The sequence below is a fragment of the Plutella xylostella genome, chromosome 27, assembly GCF_932276165.1.
Source record: "Plutella xylostella chromosome 27, ilPluXylo3.1, whole genome shotgun sequence".
NCBI lineage: Eukaryota > Metazoa > Arthropoda > Insecta > Lepidoptera > Plutellidae > Plutella > Plutella xylostella.
Genome location: NC_064007.1, coordinates 8,722,576 through 8,746,977, shown reverse-complemented (window position 1 = coordinate 8,746,977; position 24,402 = coordinate 8,722,576). Strand labels below are relative to the sequence as shown.

Sequence of the window (24,402 nt, the reverse complement as noted above, 5' to 3'; positions counted from 1 at the left end):
TCACCACTCAATGACCGTGATAATTCAATTAAATTCATAGTGTGATTGGGCCGTTTCGTAAAGCGTTTCATTTACTACGTAAAATATAATACTTACGCGAAATCATGCGTCGCTGGCCTATGTACGCTTTTGTGCTCTTCTGTGTCTTATTACTACTATTGTTGGTGAACAACTGGCGACTAGAAGGTGCTCTGAAGGGCCGGATCGGAGAGATGAGCCTGCAGATGCAAGACTGCTTACACAAAATGTCCGCGTGTAAAACCAAAAACATCGCCTTGGCCGAAGACAATGAAATAACCAAAATCAAAGTGCACGACCTGAGAAGAATCAAACGAGAACTGGATACTGAATTAGAATACTACAATCAGACAGTTGCAGATTATATGTTGAAGATTGATTTGGCAGAGGATGATTTTGCTAAATGTAAAAATGAACTAGAGTCTTTGAAAAGCACTGAATTAAGCAAATCTGTTTTGTTGGAAACTTTGAGACTAGAAAGAGACAATTTGTTAGACAAATTAACAGAAATGAAGAACAAAATACTTGAGTTACAAAATGAAATCGTGCGATTAAAGCTAAGTAGCAATAATAATGAAATTTCAGTTACAGACAACGCTTCGACTGCTGTAGCTTTGAAAGATAGTTCAAGTTCTATTTGTGTTACTTCGCCTGCTATACTCAACAGTTCCCATGGTAAAATGTTCTATAATGAATCAATGATAACCACAAATGATACCACCCCTTTTTATATTAGTTTACAAGTGTGAAAAGCTTTGTTTGTTTAATAAACAATACTTATCTGTGAATTACTGTTTAATTAATTTTAGATTTTTACTACCTAACTGTTTCTAGACTTTTTAAAACTGTAATAAGTAATCAAAATAAGAGGTGTTATTTACGTGTCTGTCTGTGTATCTCTGTGTGTGAATCTTTATGGTAGCGTAGCTCCCGGACGGGTGAACGAATTTACATACATACATACATATATTATACAGGATGTTGCAAAATTGGTATACTAAGCCGAAACCTACATGTGCAGCATGGTATATCTAAGCCCGAATCTGAAATCAGAATTTGGAAATTCGCGAAAAAAAAAAATATTTTCCTATAGTAAAAAGTCACGTGACCAACAAAGTTTCTATGGAAAATGATTTTTTTTTTCGCGAATTTTCAAATTCTGATTTCAGTTTCAGGCTTAGATATACCATGCTGCACATGTAGGTTTCGGCTTAGTATACCGTTTTTGCAACACCCTGTATATGCTCACGACTATAATCCCCGAAGGGGTAGTCAGAGGCGACTTGCAAGCGAGTCACCCGCTTTTCGCTGTACACACGTACGACCTATCACGTGAGTACAAAACTCACGTGATAGGTCGTGAGCCGTATCGCCGTTTTTGAATGAGTAATTGATATATATGAGGTAGGTAGCAAACTATAGCAATAAAACACAGTGAACTTGACAAGACGAAGGCCGGTTTATTACTGACGATGTCACACTGGCGTGTCGCGCTCGCAGGCGCGTTCATACACCACACTCCTTCCTCCTTATTCAGAAACCCTAATAACAACATCAATATATTATTAGTAAGTAATATAAGTAAGTTTAACCATATTATGTTTAATTAGTTCTAATAATAAACTATATCTTATAATTAACTTTTCTTAACCTACACTTACGCAATGGCCTATCACGATCCAACAACAAACCGTCATCACCGGGTGTGTCGTGTTCCGGCGTGGCTGTTGGTGGCTGGATCGCCGAGTCTACCGTGGGCTCAGGCAGTGGCGTGGCATCAGTTACAACCTCCTGAGCCTCTGCCCAATGGTCCTCTTCCCCTTCTAAATCGTTACTTTCAACCGTGTCTTGTGGCAACACATTTACAGTTTGGGCTGAAGAGTGAGAAGGTGACCTAGTCTCAGTTGATGTTGGAGGCAGTGGTAGTGATAAGCCTACATCGTTGTGGCCTCCTACGTCTGCGGTATCCTGATTATGAGCCATGGTAGAACCGGTGTACTTTCTAAGTTGGTCAATATGACGCTTACATTGTTCATTATAATCTATGGCTAACACTGTAAACATTCGGTTACCTAATATACCTAATATTTTTCCTAATGTCCAAGTTTCTTTTCTTGCAACATACCATCTTAGCCACACGGTTTCACCTACCTTCAACTCCCTTGAACAACTTATCAGGCTGTGAGTTGATTTCGATTCGTAATCGGGCAAAACAAGATCTAACCTTGACCGTAACTCTCGGCCTAACATCAACTTAGCGGGTGAACTGCCCGTCGCACAGTGAGTCTTATTCCGGTAATCAAATAAGAATCCCAACAGCTTATCATGTAAATACAATACAATACAATACAATAAATTAGCTTTAGTACAATTGAAATTTTCTATCAGGACACATTGTAACATTTTCTTACAAGTTCTCACTGAGTTTTCAGCTTGGCCATTGCTGCACGGATGGTAAATAGGTGAAGTTACATGTCGGATGCCGTTGTTTGTACAAAAATTTTGAAATTCAGCGGATTTTATCTTTACATCATTATCTGATACAATGGTTTTTGGCATGCCGTACCGACTAAATATTTCTTTCAATTTATTTATAAGTGCATTAGTGGAAGTGCCCCCGTCCATCGATAAACATTCTAGCCATTTGCTATACGCATCTACAACTACTAGGTAAGTATTGGAGTTAAATGTTAAATAATCAATGTGCAAACGTTGCCAAGGAGACGATTCACGCGGCCACGGCGCGGGAGTCGCTCGGGGCGGCGCGCTGCGCACACTCGCGCACTGCGGACACGCCCCCACCCATGCTTCTATATCCTTATCTATTGAGGGCCACCAAAACCGACTACGTGCCGCACTCTTACATTTTACTATGCCAAAATGACCCGTATGTAGTTCTTGTAGCATACGGTGACGAAACATTTCTGGAATTACGACTCTGTGCCCGCGAAATAAACATCCATTTTCTACTTCTAGATCGGCTTTGCATTGAAAATATGGTAATGTCGATTTACATGAAATTTTTCGAGGCCACCCATGGTTTACATACCTAATTACCGTCTGTAATAATTTGTCCCGTTCCATGGCTTGTTTTATCTCCCGAAATGAAACTGGAGCTATGTTTGCGTCCAAGAATTTGAGAAAAGACAAGTCGTCATCTTTCGCGGTGACTTCACTGTTACATTTAGAATTAATTTCCGGTATCGGTGCGCGTGAAAAAAAATCAGCTACAACGTTATTTTCACTACTGATGAATTGCACAGTATAATTATATGCTGATAAGAATATCGCATACCTTTGCAAGCGCGATGCTGCCATAACTGATATGCCGTTCTTTTTTCCAAATATTGATAAGAGCGGCCGATGGTCAGTTTTTAAAATGAACGGTTCCTGTCTACCATATAAATATTGGTGGAATTTCTTTACACCGAAAACTATAGCCGTAGCTTCTTTTTGTATCTGGCTATAGTTTTTTTCGCTTGTAGACAGTGACCTTGAAGCGTACGCAAGCGGTCGTTCCTCGCCATCGGACGCGACCTGAGACAATACGCCGCCGAGCCCGGTAGGACTCGCGTCCACCGTCAGCACGAGCTGAGCGGTTGGGTCCCAGTGCGCTAGGATACGTTCAGAAGTTAATTCTTCTTTCATGGACGCAAATGCGTTCTGATGACGATGTGTCCATTCCCACTCTGCACCGTCGCGTAATAATTCGTGCAAAGGGCTTAACAGGCTGGAAGCTTGTGGGACGAAGCTACGATAATAATTAACGACACCTAAAAATCGTTTAACTTCAGAAACGTTTGTTGGACAGGGCGCTTTAGTGATGGCCTCAACTTTTTTGGGACATGGTCTTATGCCATGTTTATCTATGACATATCCTAAGTACGTTACGCTTTTCTGGAAGAATGCACATTTCTCTTTTTGTAGTTTTAACCCCGAGTCACGAAGCCGCTTAAATACTTCGCGTAATCTTTTCAAATGTGTATCTTTGTTTGGACCAGTGACACAGATATCATCTAACCAAATGGTTACTCCGTCCAGCCCTGCCATGAGGGATTCCATGGATTTTTGGAATATAGCTGGAGCGTTTGCAAGACCATAGACCATACGAGTATATTTAAATAGTCCTTTGGTGGTGCTAATGGTTGTGAGCTCCTGAGACTTTTCTGATAGCTCAAATTGGTTAAATGCGTTGCTTAAGTCGATTTTTGTGTAATGCTCCCCACCCCTTAAGGTTGAAAATATGTCCTCTATTCGAGGCATCGGGTGTTTTTCTACATAAATATCTTTGTTCAGAGTAACTGAAAAATCACCAGCGATCTTAACTTTTCCGTTCTCCTTAAGAACTGGTATGATTGGCGTGCCATATCTCGAAAAGTCAACTGGTACTAAAATACCTAAACCTACTAATCTGTTGATCTCTTCATCCACTTTTGGTTTCAAAGCAAATGGAACTGGTCTAGGTTTGAAAAACTTTGGCTCCGCTCCTTCTATAAGTTTAAAATCTACTTTAAATTTATTAAATCGCCCTAACCCTTCCGACCATAGCTCTTTATATTCATCGATTAACTGGGGCACTTCTCCTATACATTGCTGTTCTACAGTAACATTATTATTACCTACTGTAAAATTCACATTGAACTCAGCCATAAAGTCGCGCCCTAACAACGGCGGACCACCATTTTGCACAACGAAAAATCGTATTAATTTTGAAATACCCGAATATAACACTGTTGTCTCAAAATAACCCAAGGGCGTGATTTTATGGCCGTTGTAAAGACACATTTTTACATTACTTTTTTGGAGTGGGAACCCTGAGAAGTGATTATAATATAGTTTGTCAGAAATTACTGTGGTTCCTGAGCCCGAATCCAATTCCATTGACAATAATGAACCGTTAACTGAGACATTTAGCTTAATTGGTTGGTATGAAACGTACCTTAGGTTAAAAACCGCACATTCTTTACACTCGTCGCACTCACTTTCCTGAGAAGCCTCTGGTTCAGTGTCCAGTTTGTGCAGACCAGAACGCGTACCTTTATCTTTGCACACTTTTTTTAAGTGGCCTTTCACACCACACACTTCACATCGATAATTACGGTATCGGCACCTGTATACGTTATGGTTTTTCAACCCACATATCGAGCAGCGCGGCTCGCCATCGTCCCTCGCGACGGCGGAAGCCGCGCCGCCAGCTCGCGCCGCGCCGCCCGCTCGCGCCGCGCCGCCTCGCCGCCCGCTGCTGCCCGCTGCTGTGCTGCTGCTGCGGAACACCGGCTCCTCCTTCACCATCGCGGCGCGCGCCTGTCGCGCGCTGGCCGCCTGCTGAGCCACCTCCAACGCCTTTGAGAGCGTCAGGGTCTTCGCGTCCATCTCGAATAGACGGTCTCGCTCAGCACCCACATTCATGCCCAGCACGAACTTATCACGTAACAGAGTGTCGAGCTCGGTGCCGAACTCACAGTTTATCGCGAGGCCCCTCAGCCGCGCCGCCCATGACTCGGCAGACTCGTACTCGCCCCTCGTTGCGTCGTAAAACTTCGCCCGGTCGGCGAAGGTAGACCTCCTCGGCGTGAAGTGGTCGCTGAGCGCCTTCACCAGCTCATCGTACGTGACCGCCTCCAGTTCGCGCGGATATACAAGGTTCCGCGCCAGGCGATAAGACTCATCATTGAGATGCGTCAGTAGCACTGCACATTTGCTATCGTCCTTCACACTATTTAATTTGATGAATTGTTGCAATCTACTTTCGAAAATCTTCCAATCCTGCATTTTACAATCGAAAATACCGATGTTTCCAATGAAATTCGACATTTTATTTGCGCGGGTCGTCAATTCGTCGCCAGATGATATATATGAGGTAGGTAGCAAACTATAGCAATAAAACACAGTGAACTTGACAAGACGAAGGCCGGTTTATTACTGACGATGTCACACTGGCGTGTCGCGCTCGCAGGCGCGTTCATACACCACAGTAATGAATTTCTTTAGGTTTTTTTTAGGCTAAAATTAATAGGTATTACCTCAAGTGTTTGTCTGAGTGCACACTTCAGCTGCGCCTCAAATCTCCCATAAACCACAGCCTATGTCGGCCATCTTGTGCCCGGTGTCACGTGACCGCAGATCGGTCGCTAATTGGTCGACGCCGCGACGGCAAACAGCGCTGCGGCGAACAAAGCTTTGATTAATATGATATCATTACGTGTTTGCTTTAATAGGTACTTGTAGCTTCCAGGTACATGTACTTAGATCTACCTATGTATTGCTAGTCAAGTGGTTGCGTGAGGAAGGCCGAGGACACAGTATTGTGGTGGGTCCAGGCAGAGGCCTAGGTCTGTTCAGTAGTGGACAGTTATAGGCTGATGTTGAACTTGTCTATAGATACTTTAAATAAGATTGTAGATAAAGTGTTTTAACTTTTAACTTATGGAATACTCTCCTTTTAATTTATTATACCTTTAACCATGCTCAAGCTGGCTAATATAGTATTTATTATTTCAATAGACTCATCAACACATAATTTCATACGATTTCAATTATTAATTCTACAATTTAAAACTTAGTTTCTAAGTTGAAAGTGGACGTAAGTAATAAGCAACTAAAGCGAAATAAAATATGTAGTAATAAAATCAGAACGGAAAGGCAAATACAGAAAAATCCTCATATAAGCGGATTAAAATAATTAAGTCATCAGGTTCGTTTAATTTTCTGTCCGTGTCAAGGGTTCCGCAGGCAAGGGTCCACACATCGTTTATAATTTACCTAGAACATAAAAATTATACCGTAATTTAAAAAAAAAAACTTTTTGGATAAAATGCTTTGACGATAAGTTACGTCTTTTTTCAATTGCGTTAGTTAGCTAGCAAAAGTAGCCAAGCAGATTGCAAGCATTGCAGATATATAATTAAATAAGTATACACAGGCGTCATCTCTCATAAATATCATACCTATTTTTTATATTTCCGCTACGTTACGTTATACGAAAGAAACAGCAGAAACAATTCGTAAATTTCCTCAAATATTCAATGATACTTTTAGAGCCGGCGTGAGTCCCCGCGAGCCGACCGCTTCATGCAAATCCAGAGATTCATCCACTCGTGTGAGAATGAACTGAGATTCACTTATTATTCGATCGTGTGAGAATGTGGTGTTGGACGTGGGGCTTGTCATATTATATAACCAGTAGCCGGGTATTTTTAATATACATATTATGTATTAATAGTTTGAAGACAAGGAACTACCCTAAAATTTTGATAAGTATCTATCGTTAATCTCTTAGCTATACTCGTATTAGGTAGGTAATCTTGGCAGTCTTGACCTATTTCTTGATTCTCAAAAGTGGTTTTATAAACCACGTTACGTTATTTTTTCTAATTCAGAATGGGATGAACATTTTTAACCAAAATGATGCACGCGGTAAGTGTTTTTTTTTAAACCTGAACAACACTTTAACTTAGTTAACGGCACAATTACCATAATACACTTGAAGGGAATAACTACAGTTACGTACGGAACCCTTGCTGCCCCTTACTTCTCACTTGCTTCTTTTCAATTCGCGCCTTTAGTTTACTTAGCACACTGGGCGTGGGGCGCCCCCGAGTTCGTTAGCTCTCTCTTGCTCTCTTGTTTTGTTACTTCGCTTCGTTTTTCCTCTTTTCTATAAAACCAACTAGAATTAAGTATTCACAGGAATATTTTATCCGATTCCTGTCAAGCATAGTTTAATTATCAGTTTTAAAAACTGTTTTTAATATAATAATTATGCTACCACCTACTCATTACTCATATGGAAACTTATAAGAAAGCTTTTATTCAGAAAACACGGCACATGGCCGCCCACCTGCCACTTCAACTTGCAGATTTTAAGAGCTATGTCGGTTACTCGAGTTCTCTAACGAAATACATAGCTCTTTCCGTTGCCCGTTGAGCGATTTTAAATCCTAATCCTAACTTATATTATAAATGCGAATGTAACTGTTACTCTTTCACGCCAAAGCATCTGAACGGATTTGAATGAAATTTGGCAAATATAATGGTCTAGCTAGACCCTGAGAAAGAACATTGGCTATTTTTTATCCCGGAATTTCCACGGGAAAACTCTTTAAGGCGAAGCGAAGCTCGCAGGAACAGCTAGTCATTTACATGTACCCATAGAGGTCCTAATATTTGTGAACTAAACTCTATAATGTAGTTACCTCTCTACTTCTTACTCTACGCTTCGACACTCAGGGCTACGCTGATGATCTCGTCATAACCATCGTAGGCAAAAGCGCCAGCACGATTTCAGATCTGATGCAAACAGCCCTTAAGATGGTAGAGCGCTGGTGCAGGGAGTATCAACTCTCTGTAAATGCCAGCAAAACCATAATTGTACCGTTCACCCGAAGAAGGATCCTAGATGGTCTGAGACCACCGGTTCTCTTTGGGGAAACGGTAAACTTCTCCAAAGAAGCCAAATATCTTGGTGTAATCCTAGATCAGAAGCTGACTTGGAATCAACATCTGCAGTACATAGCCCAGAAAGCTAAGTGCGCTATGGGATCGTGCTGTAGACTAGTTGGGAAAAAATGGGGCCTTAAGCCGAAGTTAACCCTTTGGCTATACGAAGCCGTAGTGAGACCTATGGTTACATACGGCTGCGTAGTATGGCACAGGAAAACCCAACAAAAAACCTGTCAAGATCTATTAAGTAGTCTTCAAAGGTTAGCGTGTCTGATGGCCACTGGAGCTATAAGGTCCACTCCGACAGCAGCGATGGAAGCCATGCTGAATCTTAGCCCTTTACACATACATGTGCAGAAAGAGGCTCGATCAGCTATGCTACGGGCTGCTGAAGGAGGCAGGAACCGATGGCACTCGGCTGTGTTCAGCTCGCTCCACCGAGAGCTTCTCAGTACCCATGCCATGGCGATGCCTTCCGACGCTATGGAAACGGAGTACTGTTTCTCAAGGCTCTTCTCAGTTGAGATACCAGAAAGGGAGAAGTGGAATGATGATAAGGCCCTTCAAACTTTCCGGTCGGGAGACATCGTGTGGTACACCAATGGATCCAAAAAGGAAGGGCTGGCAGGTTCAGGCATTTACGGAGAAAGGCCAAGATCGCGCAAATATGCGAGCCTGGGAAGGTTTGCCTCCGTATTCCAAGCCGAGATATATGCCATCATTGGATGTGCATACGAAAACCTGGATAGAGCCTTCACTCGGAGGAATATATTTATTCTGTCAGACAGCCAAGCTGCTCTTAAAGCATTGACTTCTGCAGAAGTTAACTCCAAACTTATAATGGAGTGCATCCTCATCCTGAACAAAATTGGAGCTAACAATAGAGTGACCCTGCGATGGGTGCCCGGACATTGTGGCATCAATGGCAATGAGGAAGCAGATGAGCTCGCACGTCTGGGAGCAGAAAGCCTACCGTTGGGCCCCGAGCCCATCATCGGGCTACCAAAATGCACCAGTCGTCGCGAGATCAAGGACTGGGCACAGAACCAAAGCTTAGAGGCTTGGAATAATGTACCGGGGCAACATCATGCAAGAGCCCTAATCGTGGGCTATTCGCAGAAATTTACGCGTCGAGCTTTAGAGCTCACACGCAACCAGTTAAGGGTCTTGACAAGAACCTTATCAGGTCACTGTAGGTTGAACAGTCACTTACATAAAATGGGTCTGTCCGATACTCCAACTTGTAGATTTTGCAATGAAGAGGACGAAACGCCCATGCATATTCTCTGTGAATGTGAGGCCATCATTCACAAGAGAAACAGAATCTTGGGCGGCTACAAATTAGCCCCCATAGATGTCAGGTCTCTCTCTCCAGGTAAGATCATCAGGTTTATAAAAGACCTGGGCCTGGATAGTGAGATTTGACTCGGCAAGGGGAGTCACAATAGATCTTTTAGGTCGCAGTGGCGAATGGGCACTGGTTGCCCTCCCCTTTTCTATAACTATAACTATATACTACCTCTCTACTTTCTATCATGATTCATGACACGCTGTATACTGTATACTGTATACGCCTCTACATTCCCGATTTGCATTCTCCAATAACACAATTAACTCATAACTGGCTCGCTTCATTGTAAGCCTGTACTGAATTGACGCTGTGACAAGAGATTTAGAGCTTTATGTGGGTGGAGTAGAGGCGCTAATGGGCTGCGAGGGTGACTGGCACCTGCACGGTTCATTTGTCACGTGACTCGCGTATTGCTCGCGTGAGTGTCGAAGCGAGGCGCGAGTTTGGATACGGTATACGGTGATTTTGAAAGTTAGGCTATGGAACTTACAGTCTATATTCATAAAATTCACGCGTCTAGTAGTAACACCAGAATGAAGTAAGAAAGTTTACCAACGATAAAATATTAGTTTTTATTTATAATACAAAAAAAATAAAACGAATAAATGAATAACAAAATTCAAGGAACCTACAGTATCATAATAATATAACAGAGTGTATTTTTTTTATTTATTCAGTAGTCACTTTAGCATACTTATGTAAGATACCGTAGTCTATGATACCGTTAAGTTTGTGATTTGATAAGAAACTAAATTTATACCAACAAGGCTTTGTCTAAATTGCATTTCCCTCCAAGCTAATGGGTCCACATTAGCGTTTCGTAGCTCGACGTCTATCAGTTAAGTATCTTATCTGTCGAATTATGATAAATGAGATGTGTCGATGATGGATCGCGAGCGCTTGGCTCGGTGTGGCGCACCCTGGCGTCAGCGCGGCAGTGATCGTGCAAGTGTGGGTGCGCCTTACGTTCATTAATCCCAATGGCATCATAAACGAAATTGAATTGTAACATAAAATCTAAATCGATTAACACATTTGATAATGAATTCGTAAAGTATTTTATTGAAAACGAATTATCCTAATGCTACTTTTGACAATCGCAAGCATTTATTTCTGGACAGATGCGAAGACAGAACGGTCTTAGATTAGAAGGTTCCAAATACAAAATTGCAAAGGTTAGCGTAAAAGGAAATGTTGTACAAATAGGGGTCCTGATTGATCCCAGCAGCCCGCATCTCACAATCACTGGGCGAGTGAGCGAGAGGAATGTATCCCTCTCTCCCTCACTCGCTCCTTCGTAGACACATCAAAGTTTGAGAATGATTGGTAGAGATATCATTTTATATTCAAATTATTTTTCAGTAATAGATTTTCGCGTTTTTTTTAAATTCGTAGTTTATACTAAGTGGTAGGTACTGACACCCCTACAGAGAATAGAATAGAATACCTGTAAACTGATTTTGTGGGTCATTGTGTTTTTTATTATTAATAAATACATTGAAACTGAAAAACCTAAGTGGCTCAGAATGGAGACAAATCTGAGTTTGCCACAACTTTTGCACTGCATAAAAATTTATAATTAGGTACTTTATACAAGAGAAATTTCATAATTTGGTCATCCCAATCACAATTTAACTGTAATATTCATTACGAATGCGTACTTCTTTTGATTGAAAAATAATAATGAGAAAGATTGATTCATTTTAAAAATGATGTCGACAGCAAACAAAACCAATTAAAAATGGCGCTCCGATGGATCCGACAAATTAAACTCGAATGAAAAACACCTTCAATAATTCGCAGCGGCGACTGAAAATTCATAAAACCTGTCATTAACGAATTCATCACAATCATCGCATGTACCCCCCTTTCGTCCCCTAGGGGGGCGACCAAGTCAACATCTTCCTGAATACGCTCTAGCATATATTATTATGACCCCATCATTATAACGCAAGCAGTTAAAGAAGCAATACATAATCGGGATAGAGCTAGGTTTAGACGGGAAAAGTAAGTACCTACCTATGGATGGGTTGACATTTATAATATTTATAATATTTATTTCACAGGAGAATGGCATTCCAAATTTTTATGAAATCCGGTATGTAAAATGGTGTCAGTCACCCTAGAATATCAGATTAGAGGCTATCTTTGATCGCCATGGAAATAATAAGTAAGTACTTTAAGTACTTATTACTTCCATGGTAATCGCAGAATCCACACGGGATAAGTTTGAAGGCGAAGCGAATCTTGCGATCACTAGTATCTAATAAACTAACCCAAAATCCAGAAGACAATGTAGAAGGATGTCGAGTAGGAACAGAGGGAAGGGCGGGGGAAGGGGGACAATTAGCAGAGATGAGATAAAACGTGGAGAGTCGTCGATTGCTTCAAGTTTTACAATTAAAAGTTGCGTCCGGCGGAGACCGCCGCGTCATAATTGGAAGAGATGTTTATTAACGCATTTCTGTTCTACCTTAGATTAACAATATGCGAATAAGTGTTGACAAATAACACCTAACGTCTACTAGTGAGCTCTTATTTTGAATTAGTTCGGTTAGAAGATTTGTGAATTTCTTCTTTGAATTTTAAACGGTTTTTTACCAACTCAGTTTTTATGTGACACACCATCTCTTTCGTAAATCATTCATCTAAGTGTTCTCATTTATTGTTCGAGTTCGAGTATAAAAAATGGTTTGTGTATGGGTACGTTGGTCTGAAATTACCGTATTATTATTATCTTTTAAATATCAATTAATTATTTAAAAGATATCTAAACATTAGCGAGGTCTACGAGAGAATACACCGATACCTATCACGTTTTTCAAGAGTTCATGATATACCTAATCATTTCCTCATATTACTTATTAAAGTTTACATTAAAAAGTATATTATGTTTGTGATAAACAAAATATCTTCCAGTAGTCATGTCGCATCCAATATTCGCTGCACTACAATATGTCTCCGTACAGAGTTTATTCAGAGCTAATAATCGTCTCGTATTATTATCCACCGCAGAAACATGCACCAATATGTGCAATAATAGGTATTTACTGTGCGGCTTTCAAGACTATTTCATTTAAAAAATTTATTGCCTATAAATTATAACGCAGAATGAAGGTGCTGCGCACAATCCTGCGAGGATTATTGTAGTATCCTTAAGCTTGTTTTTTTCTTATGTATTATTACCTATAATTAAATAAATAAATAAATTTGTTTTATTCCTACAAGTGGTAGGCACCTATATGAATTATCAAAATTTGTTTAACAATATAAATATGTGAATGACGCCCCAGGTCACTCATTCTTGACTTACTACCTGCACGCTACACCGCATTTGAATTCCCTGCAGATGCAAGTTACGTACCGTATCGCCGCAAATCCTTTGTATTGTATTTTTGAAAACGTTAATAGTTCAGTTTAGCGCTGAAAGGCCGAAATCTATTTCTCCCTTTGATCCGCGCCGACACAAATAGATGAAAGTTTCAGCAAAAAGCCATAGACGAGCGTATCGTGCGGTGCAGCCTGTTCCTTTTGTAATCGCTGGCATTTGAACTCACAGCCTGAACTGAAGAGAAGGAATATTGGACAATTTCTAATAAAAATCTACTGTTCTGTAACTTTGTTACTATCTCAACCAATAGATACTTTCTTTGTAAAAGCTTCGGAAAAGTAAGCCGTAAAATTTCAGAAAGCGACGTAAAAATTTTGGTCCTAAAAAACAAACCAAAAATAAAATATCATTCAGAGTGTTTTGCTAAAATTTTAAGATAAACTCTCAAACTCTCAAACTCAAATTTTTTTATTCATCGTACAAATATAAAATTTTCTGATGAACGTCAATTTTTACAAATTACTCTATACAAATTACAGATATATTATAAAGAAAGATAATAAGTAAAAATAAATATAATATTTGGGGGCATTAAAAATCAAGTCTTTTCATATTCCGAAAATTAAATTGACTGTGTACATGGTTCATGTTTATTTCACAATCAAAGCACCAGTTTTTGTTCTCCAACCCGCAATGGCCACAATGAAATAATATTATAATACATAATGTATAGCGACAAAAGAAAAATATGTATGTGACATCAGAATGTAATGATACGATTACAAGGCACGGAGCCAGCCAGTTACATGTTCTTTGTGGCTAATTAGCTTGTGTTCTATTCTAGGAATTTTAAGGACTCTTTTGAATTGTAAATTATAATATTCTTCCCGCGAGCATTTCCTTCAAATAATATTCCGTGAAATTGGTTTTCTCTCTCTTTTTTCAGCTCTGAGTAGGTGGTCCCCAGGTGTGTCTAGAAGTCTTTAGTTCCTTCAGTTTTGAAAATTGAGTCCGAAATTCGGCAGCAACATTTTACTGTGGTATTCACAAGATAACTGTAAAACTAAAATATTTTAGTTAACAGCAACTATGTATAATTAAGTCATTAACTTTTGTAGCGTTCTCTCACTGTTCACTAGCAATTATCACAATACATGTCATACCTACCTACTTGATATTTGGTAATGTTGATGTTTTTTTAATTCATTTTATGAACTGTCAAGTACATTATTATCAAAAATAATAATAAATAATAATGAACTAGGTACAGTCCGCTGTATAGAAGTGCATCTAAACACGACCTCTTAAAAAACTAGAGTAAAATACTACTATTTTGCAAAGGCCAGCAATTTATCCGTATGCCAAGTAAAGAATTTATGATAACTGAGTTATTCCGCGATATGCCGGAGACTTGTCGTCTCGTATCGGTTCACGGGGGTCACTCTCTAAGGAGAAAACTAAATTTCAGAGCCACGGCTCTATCTCGTTGTATTATCATCATCATCATCATCATGTCCTCTACACCGCATCTGGTGACGGCGACTCCTGTATCTTCAATCTGGGTTGTTGTTTTGGTGGGCTCTGATGTGACTTGCAAAGCCAAACTTCGTCTTGAAAATTACACGTACCTACAACTCTTCTGGCCAACTTTACTGTGCGCCTTGTAGCCGTGTTTTTTTTGTATTAAACGGGTGTTGCACGACAGCTCCCGTTCGTTCGTTTATCGTCAGTATAGAGTAACCCCCAGCTGCATATTTGCCTTAACATTTGTGCGAGTTCACTCGGCACCTAATCAAATATATCACATTCCCTCGTACATTGCAACTGAGAATTTCTCGAGTTTGCAAATCTATTCGCTATTTGTGTAGTTTATTTTATTAACGACATACATAAAAAATACATACAGACGAAATAAGAACCTCCTGTTTTTTTTAATCTGGTAAAAAATGGCTGGAGTATTACTTATAGCATTATTTCGGGATATAAAATTTTGCACATCGTACCTAAGTACAACTACAATACAAAAATATACAGAAAGGATATTGAAATAAGGTCGTAACGTAAGTGATTTTTGAACAATGTTCTTAAAAAGCTCACCGTAGTATTCATATTTTTGTTAGCATAAAAAAAATACGGAAAATGATTTCTCCCTGCTTTATTGTTGCAAACCAAATATTTAACATTTTGTTATCAACTGATGTGTAAACGTTATAAAACCGATCAATTTGTTACGTCCTTCTCATTTTAAAGACAATACTAGTCCAAACTATATCCAATCCAATAGTCCTATAGCAGACTAAGTGCCAATTTCTCCATTGTCGGTTATCTAACCGACAGGGATTGATTTATAAATCAAACGTCATCTCCATATAAAATTCATGAGAGATGTGTCAAAAGTTAACCACTACTCCCTGGTTATGCAGTGCTACAGCACCTTGATTGCTGAATGTCAAAACCCAAACAACTATGAAACTGAAATAAATAACTCTCTACGAACTATTATCGATTGGCTTGAACATAATAATCTTGTTATCAATCTTAGTAAAACACATATTATGACATTTACCAACAATTACAATAAAATACATAAGAAACTTGACATTCAATATAATGATGAAAAAATTAACGAAGTAAATGAAACAAAATTCTTAGGACTAAACATTGACGCTCATTTAACATGGAAGCCACAGATAGAACAAATTTGTAAAAAAGTTAGTCAGTTTTCCTATGCTCTATACATGCTTGCTAAAATAGCCAGTCTATCTGCCCTATTAGCAGTATATCATGCATTTGTGGCCTCTACACTAAGATATGGAATAATATTCTGGGGAAACTCGACTCACAAAGAGATGGCATTTAAAGCGCAGAAACGTTGCATAAGGGCAATATGTAAACTGAAGCAAACAGACAGCTGTGTGCCACACTTTAAAAAATATAATGTGTTGACCCTACCATCACTTTATATCTTTGAAACTGCCGTATTCGTTAGGTCTAATTTAAACCTGTTCAATAAACTTAGAAGTAAAAGAGACACTAAATTGTGTGCTCCGGTCCGCTCAACCACCCTGTTTAGCAAGAGCATATTTGGTATGGCTCCGAAAATATATAATAAGCTACCTAAATGCATTAGAAATATAGATAATACACATTTGTACAAACTAACATTAAGGAAATTACTAATAGGCAAATGCTACTATAGTTTGCAAGAGTTCCTAGACGACAATTTTGACTAGAAATAATATAATATATAATTAATAATATTTGATGATCTTAATTTTATACTGATAGTGACATAATTGTAATTAGATAATAATATTTGCATGCCTGCATGGTAGAATATAGTGATTTTTTTTATTTATTGACATTTTAATGTAACATCTTATGTAACACCTATATTCATGCAAATAAACAATACTTTACTTTACTTTACTTTACTTTATGTTCTAACCGAGAATGGAGAAATTGGCACTAAACCGGCTAGTAGCCAATTCTCAACTACACGCCTTTAACTATCACTGACATGCGACTTTAAAGGCGTGTGGTCGAGAATAGACTCCCGGCCCTGTTTACGACCCTCAATGTGAGGATAAAACATACCCTTTCTAGTTATAAAAAGCATATCTCAAAGGGATTCGGGATTTCTGCCGCGATTATGGAATATTTAATGACGTTTTAAGGAAAATGCGCGTTTTTGTTGATCCAGCGCCACGAGCGCAGATGTTTTAGTCTTTCATAAACGGGGAAATATTATGTATTTCAGTAAACCCTTTTGTGCTCCAGGGTTCCTACGTGGCCTTTTTTTAAGTAAATGTAGGTTAGTAAGTACTTACATTTGTTTGGTTTTGAAACGCGTTTTCTTTTGCAGGACCAAAAAAATTTATAAGTAGGTAACTAACATGACAGTATAAATTATGTAGGTACTTTAATTTACCTGATTTAATCAGATAGGTTGTAGTACATTTCCGCACGAGAAACTGTTTCTGACTTGACGTTTGAGCGTCAATGTACTGCGAAATCACGTGCGCAGCAATAATTTGGAAATCTATCCACATTGGTTGAGTCTTTATTAAGTATCAGAATGTATAATTATTCACAAACAGTACTAGCATTGTTGTGAAACAATGTTTATTCTGGCAGTAACTGCGATAACACTGCTCATTAACAGTTCATCGGGCTGAGAGTGTCAACATTACGCAACCGGTTATACCAATGTTACTTCATGAAATATCTATATACATTACGCTTATTTCATAATAAGTATTAATAAGATTCATTTGTGGCAATTTTGCTAATTCTAGGTACTTATCGCCATCGAGACATATAAGAAAAGGCCTCTAGTTATTTTGGCAATCCTAATCGGTTCTAAAGACAATAAATATTTTCAAATCGGTTCTAAAGACAATAAATTCTCAAAGTTATTAATAAAATTTAACTGCTGTATTTTCAGCTATACGATAAACTTTGAATACTATTTACATTCTGCACAAATTTTGCCAACGATATTTACTTCAAATCATTTTTTCGGTCGCCTGAAAAATAAAAATATTAAATACATCACGACTGCTAAAATTTACATCTTAGATTAACAATAAACAAACTTACACCACTGAACTCTTGAATTAGTTCGGTAAGATTATTAGTGACTTTTTCATTGTACTTAAATCAGTTTAACAATAAACAAAATGTGTACAGTTTTTTGCTTTGTTTGCATATGACACACCATATTTTTCTTACATCGTTGAAGCATGTATAAAGAAACTCACAGAGTACCCCAAGTGCGTAGCGCCGACTCAATTTATGTTTTAATATACTTTTTCCACAGTGTCACGTCTGCGAGCATATTTCACGAACACTATTGGAATAACGTTATTCTTTGTACGTCTTATTCCCTGATTGTTTCCTTTCCTCTCTTATTCCCCGACAAAAGGCGATCCGTTTCCATTAGTTACTCCAATAGGTTTAAACAAAAGAATCTGGTATCCACATTTTTGTATAAAAATGCGAAAGTGTGTTTGTTAGTTTGTCATTCTTTCCCACAGCAGTAATCATATTTTCCGAGTTTTTATAAATATGGATCAAGATAAGTGATTTTCTACATACAAATACGTTATATATGAATGTATAGAATATCTACATACAAATACGTTATATATGAATGTATAGAATATGTTTTTAACAAGATAAACTTTTAAGGTGAAGCCAAGCTGACGGGAAAATATAGTGTTTTATATGTGTTTATTTGTAATACAAGTGAACAATTCGAAAGTATCGGACGGACACTTGCACCCGACGCGTCGTCTGGGCCAGAACAATAGTTTCATATAACACTTTGTTTTGTGAAATGTTGACACTGAAAAGAATAAAATACAGAAGAAGTAAATATGGCTAATATGTACATCCATAAAATAACATTTAAAAAACTTTGTTTTAGCTCTGAAAAATAGCGGTTATTTAAATAAATTAAGCGTTACTCTGAAAAAATATTCAATTTCAGTTGACAGGCATCCAAGGTCTCTATCAAGGTACACATGGAACACCTACAGCTTATTTTAAGTACACACGGCAACGTTAAATGGTTGGCAGGGCACACTAACGCAGGTAGTGTATGTGTGTGTCAGCGACGTCGACGTAATTATTTAGTTCTGGGCAACCCACACACGGATATTGTAAGCATGTAGTTGTGCCAGTGACAATGATTCATTCATTCATTTGTTTTTATGATATGAAGCAAAATTTTGCAAGGCATTGTAATAGATTGAATGGCTCAGTTGGTATGATACAAGACTTACATTAATCGGAATGGTGGTTCAAATCCCACTGAACTTACAATGTTCCTTTTTTGTTTTTTTTATAGATTTAATGTATTTTTTAAGATGGTTAATAATAGTATTGTAGTATATACGAATAAAACAGTGGAAAGTGTAATACGTGAACTCCAAAAGACACAAGAAAGTCTAGTTATTAAAGTCAGTGCTCTGGAGCTAAAGATTGGTGAGCAAAGTGCAATAATTGCTAGCCAGTCGAGTCTGATATCTCGCATCAGTCCGCCATCACCAGCAGTAGCCACGCCCACTCGCGAGACAACTACCCCCAAGGTGACGCCGCAGCCAACACCGGCCCGCAACGCGCAAGCAGCGCTACAGCGCCCGGTCCGCCAGGCCCGTTTAGCAGCTACCGCAGCGATCAGCGGAGGAAAAAGCGCTGCAACGACCGTTGGAGTGAAACAGGTACAGCCCCGTGCGTCACTCGGCGAGCGCTCCGCCGCCGCCGCCGCCGCCGCCGTAGCCGAAGTTCGAACATCCAACGGACGAACATCCAGCGCGGTGGCCACTAAAGGAGAGTCTGTTCCGCTTAGCAAAATAGAAAATACTCATGGTGATAGTAAGGAAAGTGAATGGACCATAGTGGGGAAAAGTAAACGTCCACGAAATGCCCGTTCACATAATACTGTTATTGAAGGCGTCGGTAAACAGAATTACGGAATCAAAACCGTAAAAAAGTTAAAATACATTCAGGCTTGGATGTTCGCCCCAACTACAACGACTGACCTTATCATTGACTTCCTAAAAAAGGTGATACCGTCACTGACTACGCATGAAGAATTTCATGTTGAGAAACGTGTCATCAACACGGACAGACACTCGTCCTTTATAATCGGCATACGTGAAGACAAGTTTGACGAACTTAAAACTCCCACTCTATGGCCACCGGGTGTAAAATACTCGGACTGGTTTCTCGCTCGTCCCCGCCACCAGCGGGGCCACCGTGAGTCATATTATAATATTAAGTATTATAATATTTTTTTTACACTGCACCGAGCACGACTCGCGGCCACCTGATGAAAATCAGCGTCACAGGCTTCTGTGACATTATGTTGAGACGGTGACCATTTTGTTTGAGACACTTTGTAACCTAGTGTATTTTTTTTTTATTTCTTTAATTTATATGTTTTGTGTCTTGCACGAAATAAATGCCTTTTTCTTTCTTTCTTTCTTTCTTTCATCCCCAACCCGAGGCAGCGGTCCCGCGCCCCGCGCCGCCGCCGCCTCCGACTAGCCCCGACGCCGCCCGAGCGCCGCCGGCCACTGCGCGACCAGCTCCGCCGACTTACATTACTGTGACTCACCAAAATGCGCAGTCACTTAACAATAAGACAAGGCGCCTCGAAGCGCTGCTACTGCACGATTTAAAATGTGATATTTTAGCGATAAGTGAGCACTGGTTACCATTAGATAAGTTAAAGTCCACAACTATCCTTAATTATAAACTTGTGTCGAGTTACTGTCGTCCCAACATTGAGCATGGTGGCACTTGCATTTATATTAAAAATAATTTAAAAGCCCAACCTATTGCCGAATTGTGCAGTCTATCTGTAGAACAGGTTTGCGAAGTGTCTGCGGTAAAACTCATAGACTTAGGACTAGCGGTAGTATGTGTGTATCGCTCTAATTTGACGCACTGTAATGAATTCTTCCCCGTGTTCGAGTCTTTGCTGAGCGAAATTGTTGTACTTAATTTTCCTAGCGTAATCATTGTAGGAGATTTTAATATTGATACCTTAGTAGTGTCACATAATAACAAAATGCTACTTGACACAATCACATCGTATGACATGGTGAATATTGTGGATTTCCCAACGCGCGTGCATGGGACATCCAGCACATCCCTGGACCACGTCTACGTGCGGCGCCGCTCGGGGGGGCCCGGCGGCGCGCGCGCGGCGCCCGTCTCGACGCACATCGGCGACCACCTCGCCGTGCGCGCGCAGCTAGACTGTGCGCCTCCGTCTCGCGCGCCCCACACTGCGCGGATCAGAGAAATCAGTCGTGCTAATAAAATGAACTTTGTTGCCGCCGTACGAAGCGTCGACTGGGAAGCCATCTACACTGCACCAGCCGATAGTACCGACGTGCTTGCAACACGTATTCTTGAGATACTAAGCAGTAAATTTAGTATATGCTTCCCCTATAAATCCAAGACGTTTACTGCAAAGAGTGAGCGTTGGATATCGGAACACACTCTTAACATTAAAAGATTACTGTTCGACCTACTAGAACTCAACTCTAAAATTGACGATCCAGACTTGCACACTATGGTGAACGAAACGACGGACAAGTACAAAAGTATGCTAGCTCTGGAGCGCACGAGTTACTTTACTCAAAAAATTGCCAGTAACGAGAACAAGTGCAAGGCAATGTGGGGCGTGATTAACACTGAGCTGGACCGCGGCAACCGCTGCTCACTCGATTTTACCGCTTTGGTGAAAAGTCCTGATGGCTCAAACTACTCATCCAAACGAGAACTACTCGATGCGATGAATGAGCAGTTCGTTGGCGCGGCGGCGGCGTGCGGCGCGCCGGCCGCGGCTGTGCCGCTCGCGCTGGCCATGCTGCACGGGACGCGCCGCCCACTCGACCACTCTCTTCGACTCAAGCCATTTACTCCGCATGAAGTTTACGCGATTATCGTGAAGAGGATACCCCGCAAACCGAGCAAAGATATTTATAATATATCTTGCGAACTACTGAGCCTTGTAGCTGACTCGGTCGCCGTCGCCTTATCCACCCTATACAATCGATGTATAAAGGAAGGCATCTACCCAGCAAGCCTCAAACGGGTGAAAATATCACCGCTGTATAAGGGAAAGGGTAAGAGAGAAGACGGCAATGCATACAGACCAGTCGCTATAATACCTACACCAGCAAAGGTCCTGGAGAACGGACTAAGCGCACGGCTCACAATGTTCCTGGATGCTGGTAACCTCCTCTCCGATAAACAGTTCGCGTACAGAGCTGGCCGGTCCACCACGGACCTCGCGCGGGAGGTGGTGTGGGGAGTGCTGTCCGCACGAGAGTCCAACCGGCACGTCGCTGTACTCTGTTGTGACTTGCGTGCCTTCGATGTGGCCGACCACTCCGTCATAGCTGCGAAACTCGAGCACTACGGCATCAGGGGCCCAGCCTTGCAGCTCCTAGTTGACTTCATGTCTAACAGAGTGCAAACTGTGGTAGGCGAGGGAGGTGCATCTAGGTCGCGAGAAATGGGTACTGACCTCGGCGTTCCACAAGGTTCGTCGCTGTCAAATATCATCTTCTCGCTACTAATGAACGACCTCCCAAATTCCATTCCTGATGCCCAAGTCACCATGTACGCGGATGACGTGGCCGCGACGGTCACGGGCAGCTCGGTCGACGACCTGGAGCGGCGGCTGTGTCTGGTCGCTGGGCAGCTAGCACACTGGTTTCAGGCTAACGGGCTTGCACTCAACCCTAAAAAAACTCAGGTGATGCTGTTCAACCTGGCCGGTAGACGCAGCCGTCCGCTACAAGTGAAAGTAGGGAGCGAAGACCTGTTCCAGGTCGATACATCTTGCTTCCTCGGATTCAAAGTCGACTGTGGCTTGTCCTGGAGTGACCATATAGATTGGCTCTGCGGACGCCTGGGCGGCGCTTGCTTCGCTCTCCAGAGACTTGCAGGAACGGTGCCGCGCGAGGTGGCCAGATCCTGCTATTTTGCGACGATCCAATCCCTCCTCACGTACGGGATCGAGCTGTGGGGCCGCGCGGCGGACTGGCACCGGGCATTCGTAATGCAGAAGCGGGCAGTGCGCGCTATGGCTCGAATTAAGTCAGATGAGTCGGCACGCCAGTATTTCGTTTCTCTGGAGACACTGACGTGTCCATCACTGTACATACTTAGTGTAGCCTTGTTTGTGCGGAAGAACCTGCACTTGTATAAAGAATGCCGGGGAGCCCGCCGCCGCGGCCAGCTGCTCGACGTGCAGCATAGGCTCGCGAGGAGCGAGCAGTCCGTGTATGTGTGTGGTCCGGGAATCTACAATAAACTACCTAATGATGTAAAAAGTATGCAGACACTACAAGGATTCAAATGGGTGAATTTCCCGCGGCCAAAATTTGCGTGGCATCAATGAAATCGGTACTAAAAAACAAAGTTCTAATTTTCTAATATTTTTTTCCGGTTATGTGGAATAGTAATCTATATGAAGCACTAAATATTTTATCAATAGGATTAATGGATACTTTACAAAAAAATATTAAACCTCCAAATCTTTCATTGCCGTGTTTGTCCCCAGGTCATCTCGTTTTGTATTATTCTTCATTGATGAAAAAATATTGAGTGTTTAGATTTAAACTTAGTTTCATTTGATACATTAATAGTTAAAGTATTGTTACGAAATACATTTATTCAAATAAATAAAGAATATAACGAACGGTAAGTGAAAATTCATGTGTCCCAGAACTACATTTCATCGCCGTGACCTAAACATGATCAAGGATATTGTTTTATCTATGAACTTGGGTCCCCCCCTCGGTGCGCTAATCGTTTTTTAAAAGTGTTGCCTAACTACTCGACGTGGAAAGAGGTACACAGGTGTCCACGTTTTCGCGCTATAGTGAAAATTATATTTGTTTTTGGTCACTGGACATTTTTTCTTTCATCGCCGTGGATAGATATAACTTCTATAAAATTAAGTTTGTCTTCTTGAGTAAGCATTCAAAAGAAAGCATTTTGAAAATATTCATCTTATAAAGTGTTTGTTTCTTCGAATAGTAAATACATTTTTTGTTATTTATATTTAATGGCTTGATTTTCATCGCCATGCTTTCATTTCCGTGGTTTCCGTGGCCAAAATTTGCTATGGCAATGAAAAAAAAGTCACGGCAATGAAAAAAAATTCATCGCCATGTCTTGTAAAATAATATGTATTCATTGCCGTGGCCTGGTTATTCATTTCCGTGGCCAGGTTATTCATTTCCGTGACATATGTTTTCATCGCCATGGTATGTACGATTAGGCAAATAAAAATATATTTACCATCTTTTGTAATACAGTTAATAATACCGATCACTGAAATTACCTACAGGTCTTGTCAAATTACCTTTTTTTGCAGTTCGATAAAACGGGCGCGTATCGCGATGTATAAAAACTAAATGTATAATTTATCATTAATAACAATCACAAAATAAATATTATTATCGTCACAGGACTAAGGTTACCGACATAGCTGTCAAAATGTGCAAGCTTAGGCAGGTAGCCGGTAGTAGCTGGATTAGGAAGGCTGAGAACCGAGTGTTGTGGCGCTCCTTGGGAGAGACATATGTCCAGCAGTGGATGATTATAGGCTGATGATGATAAAATACATTTCATATTATTATATCAATTAAAATATACTTTCATTTAGCATAGAGCTCATAAAATATTCTATCATATCACGTAATCTGTGTAAAATCCATCAACA

At 40.4% G+C, this 24,402-nt stretch overlaps 1 protein-coding gene across 1 annotated transcript; it reads left to right on the top strand.

The window, feature by feature from the left end:
• Positions 1-8,943: 8,943 nt before the first annotated feature.
• LOC125490796 lies at positions 8,944-9,885 on the top strand. The gene has a single exon (XM_048631121.1). It carries the CDS (start codon positions 8,944-8,946, stop codon positions 9,883-9,885), a length of 942 nt encoding a protein of 313 aa, XP_048487078.1.
• Positions 9,886-24,402: the final 14,517 nt, after the last annotated feature.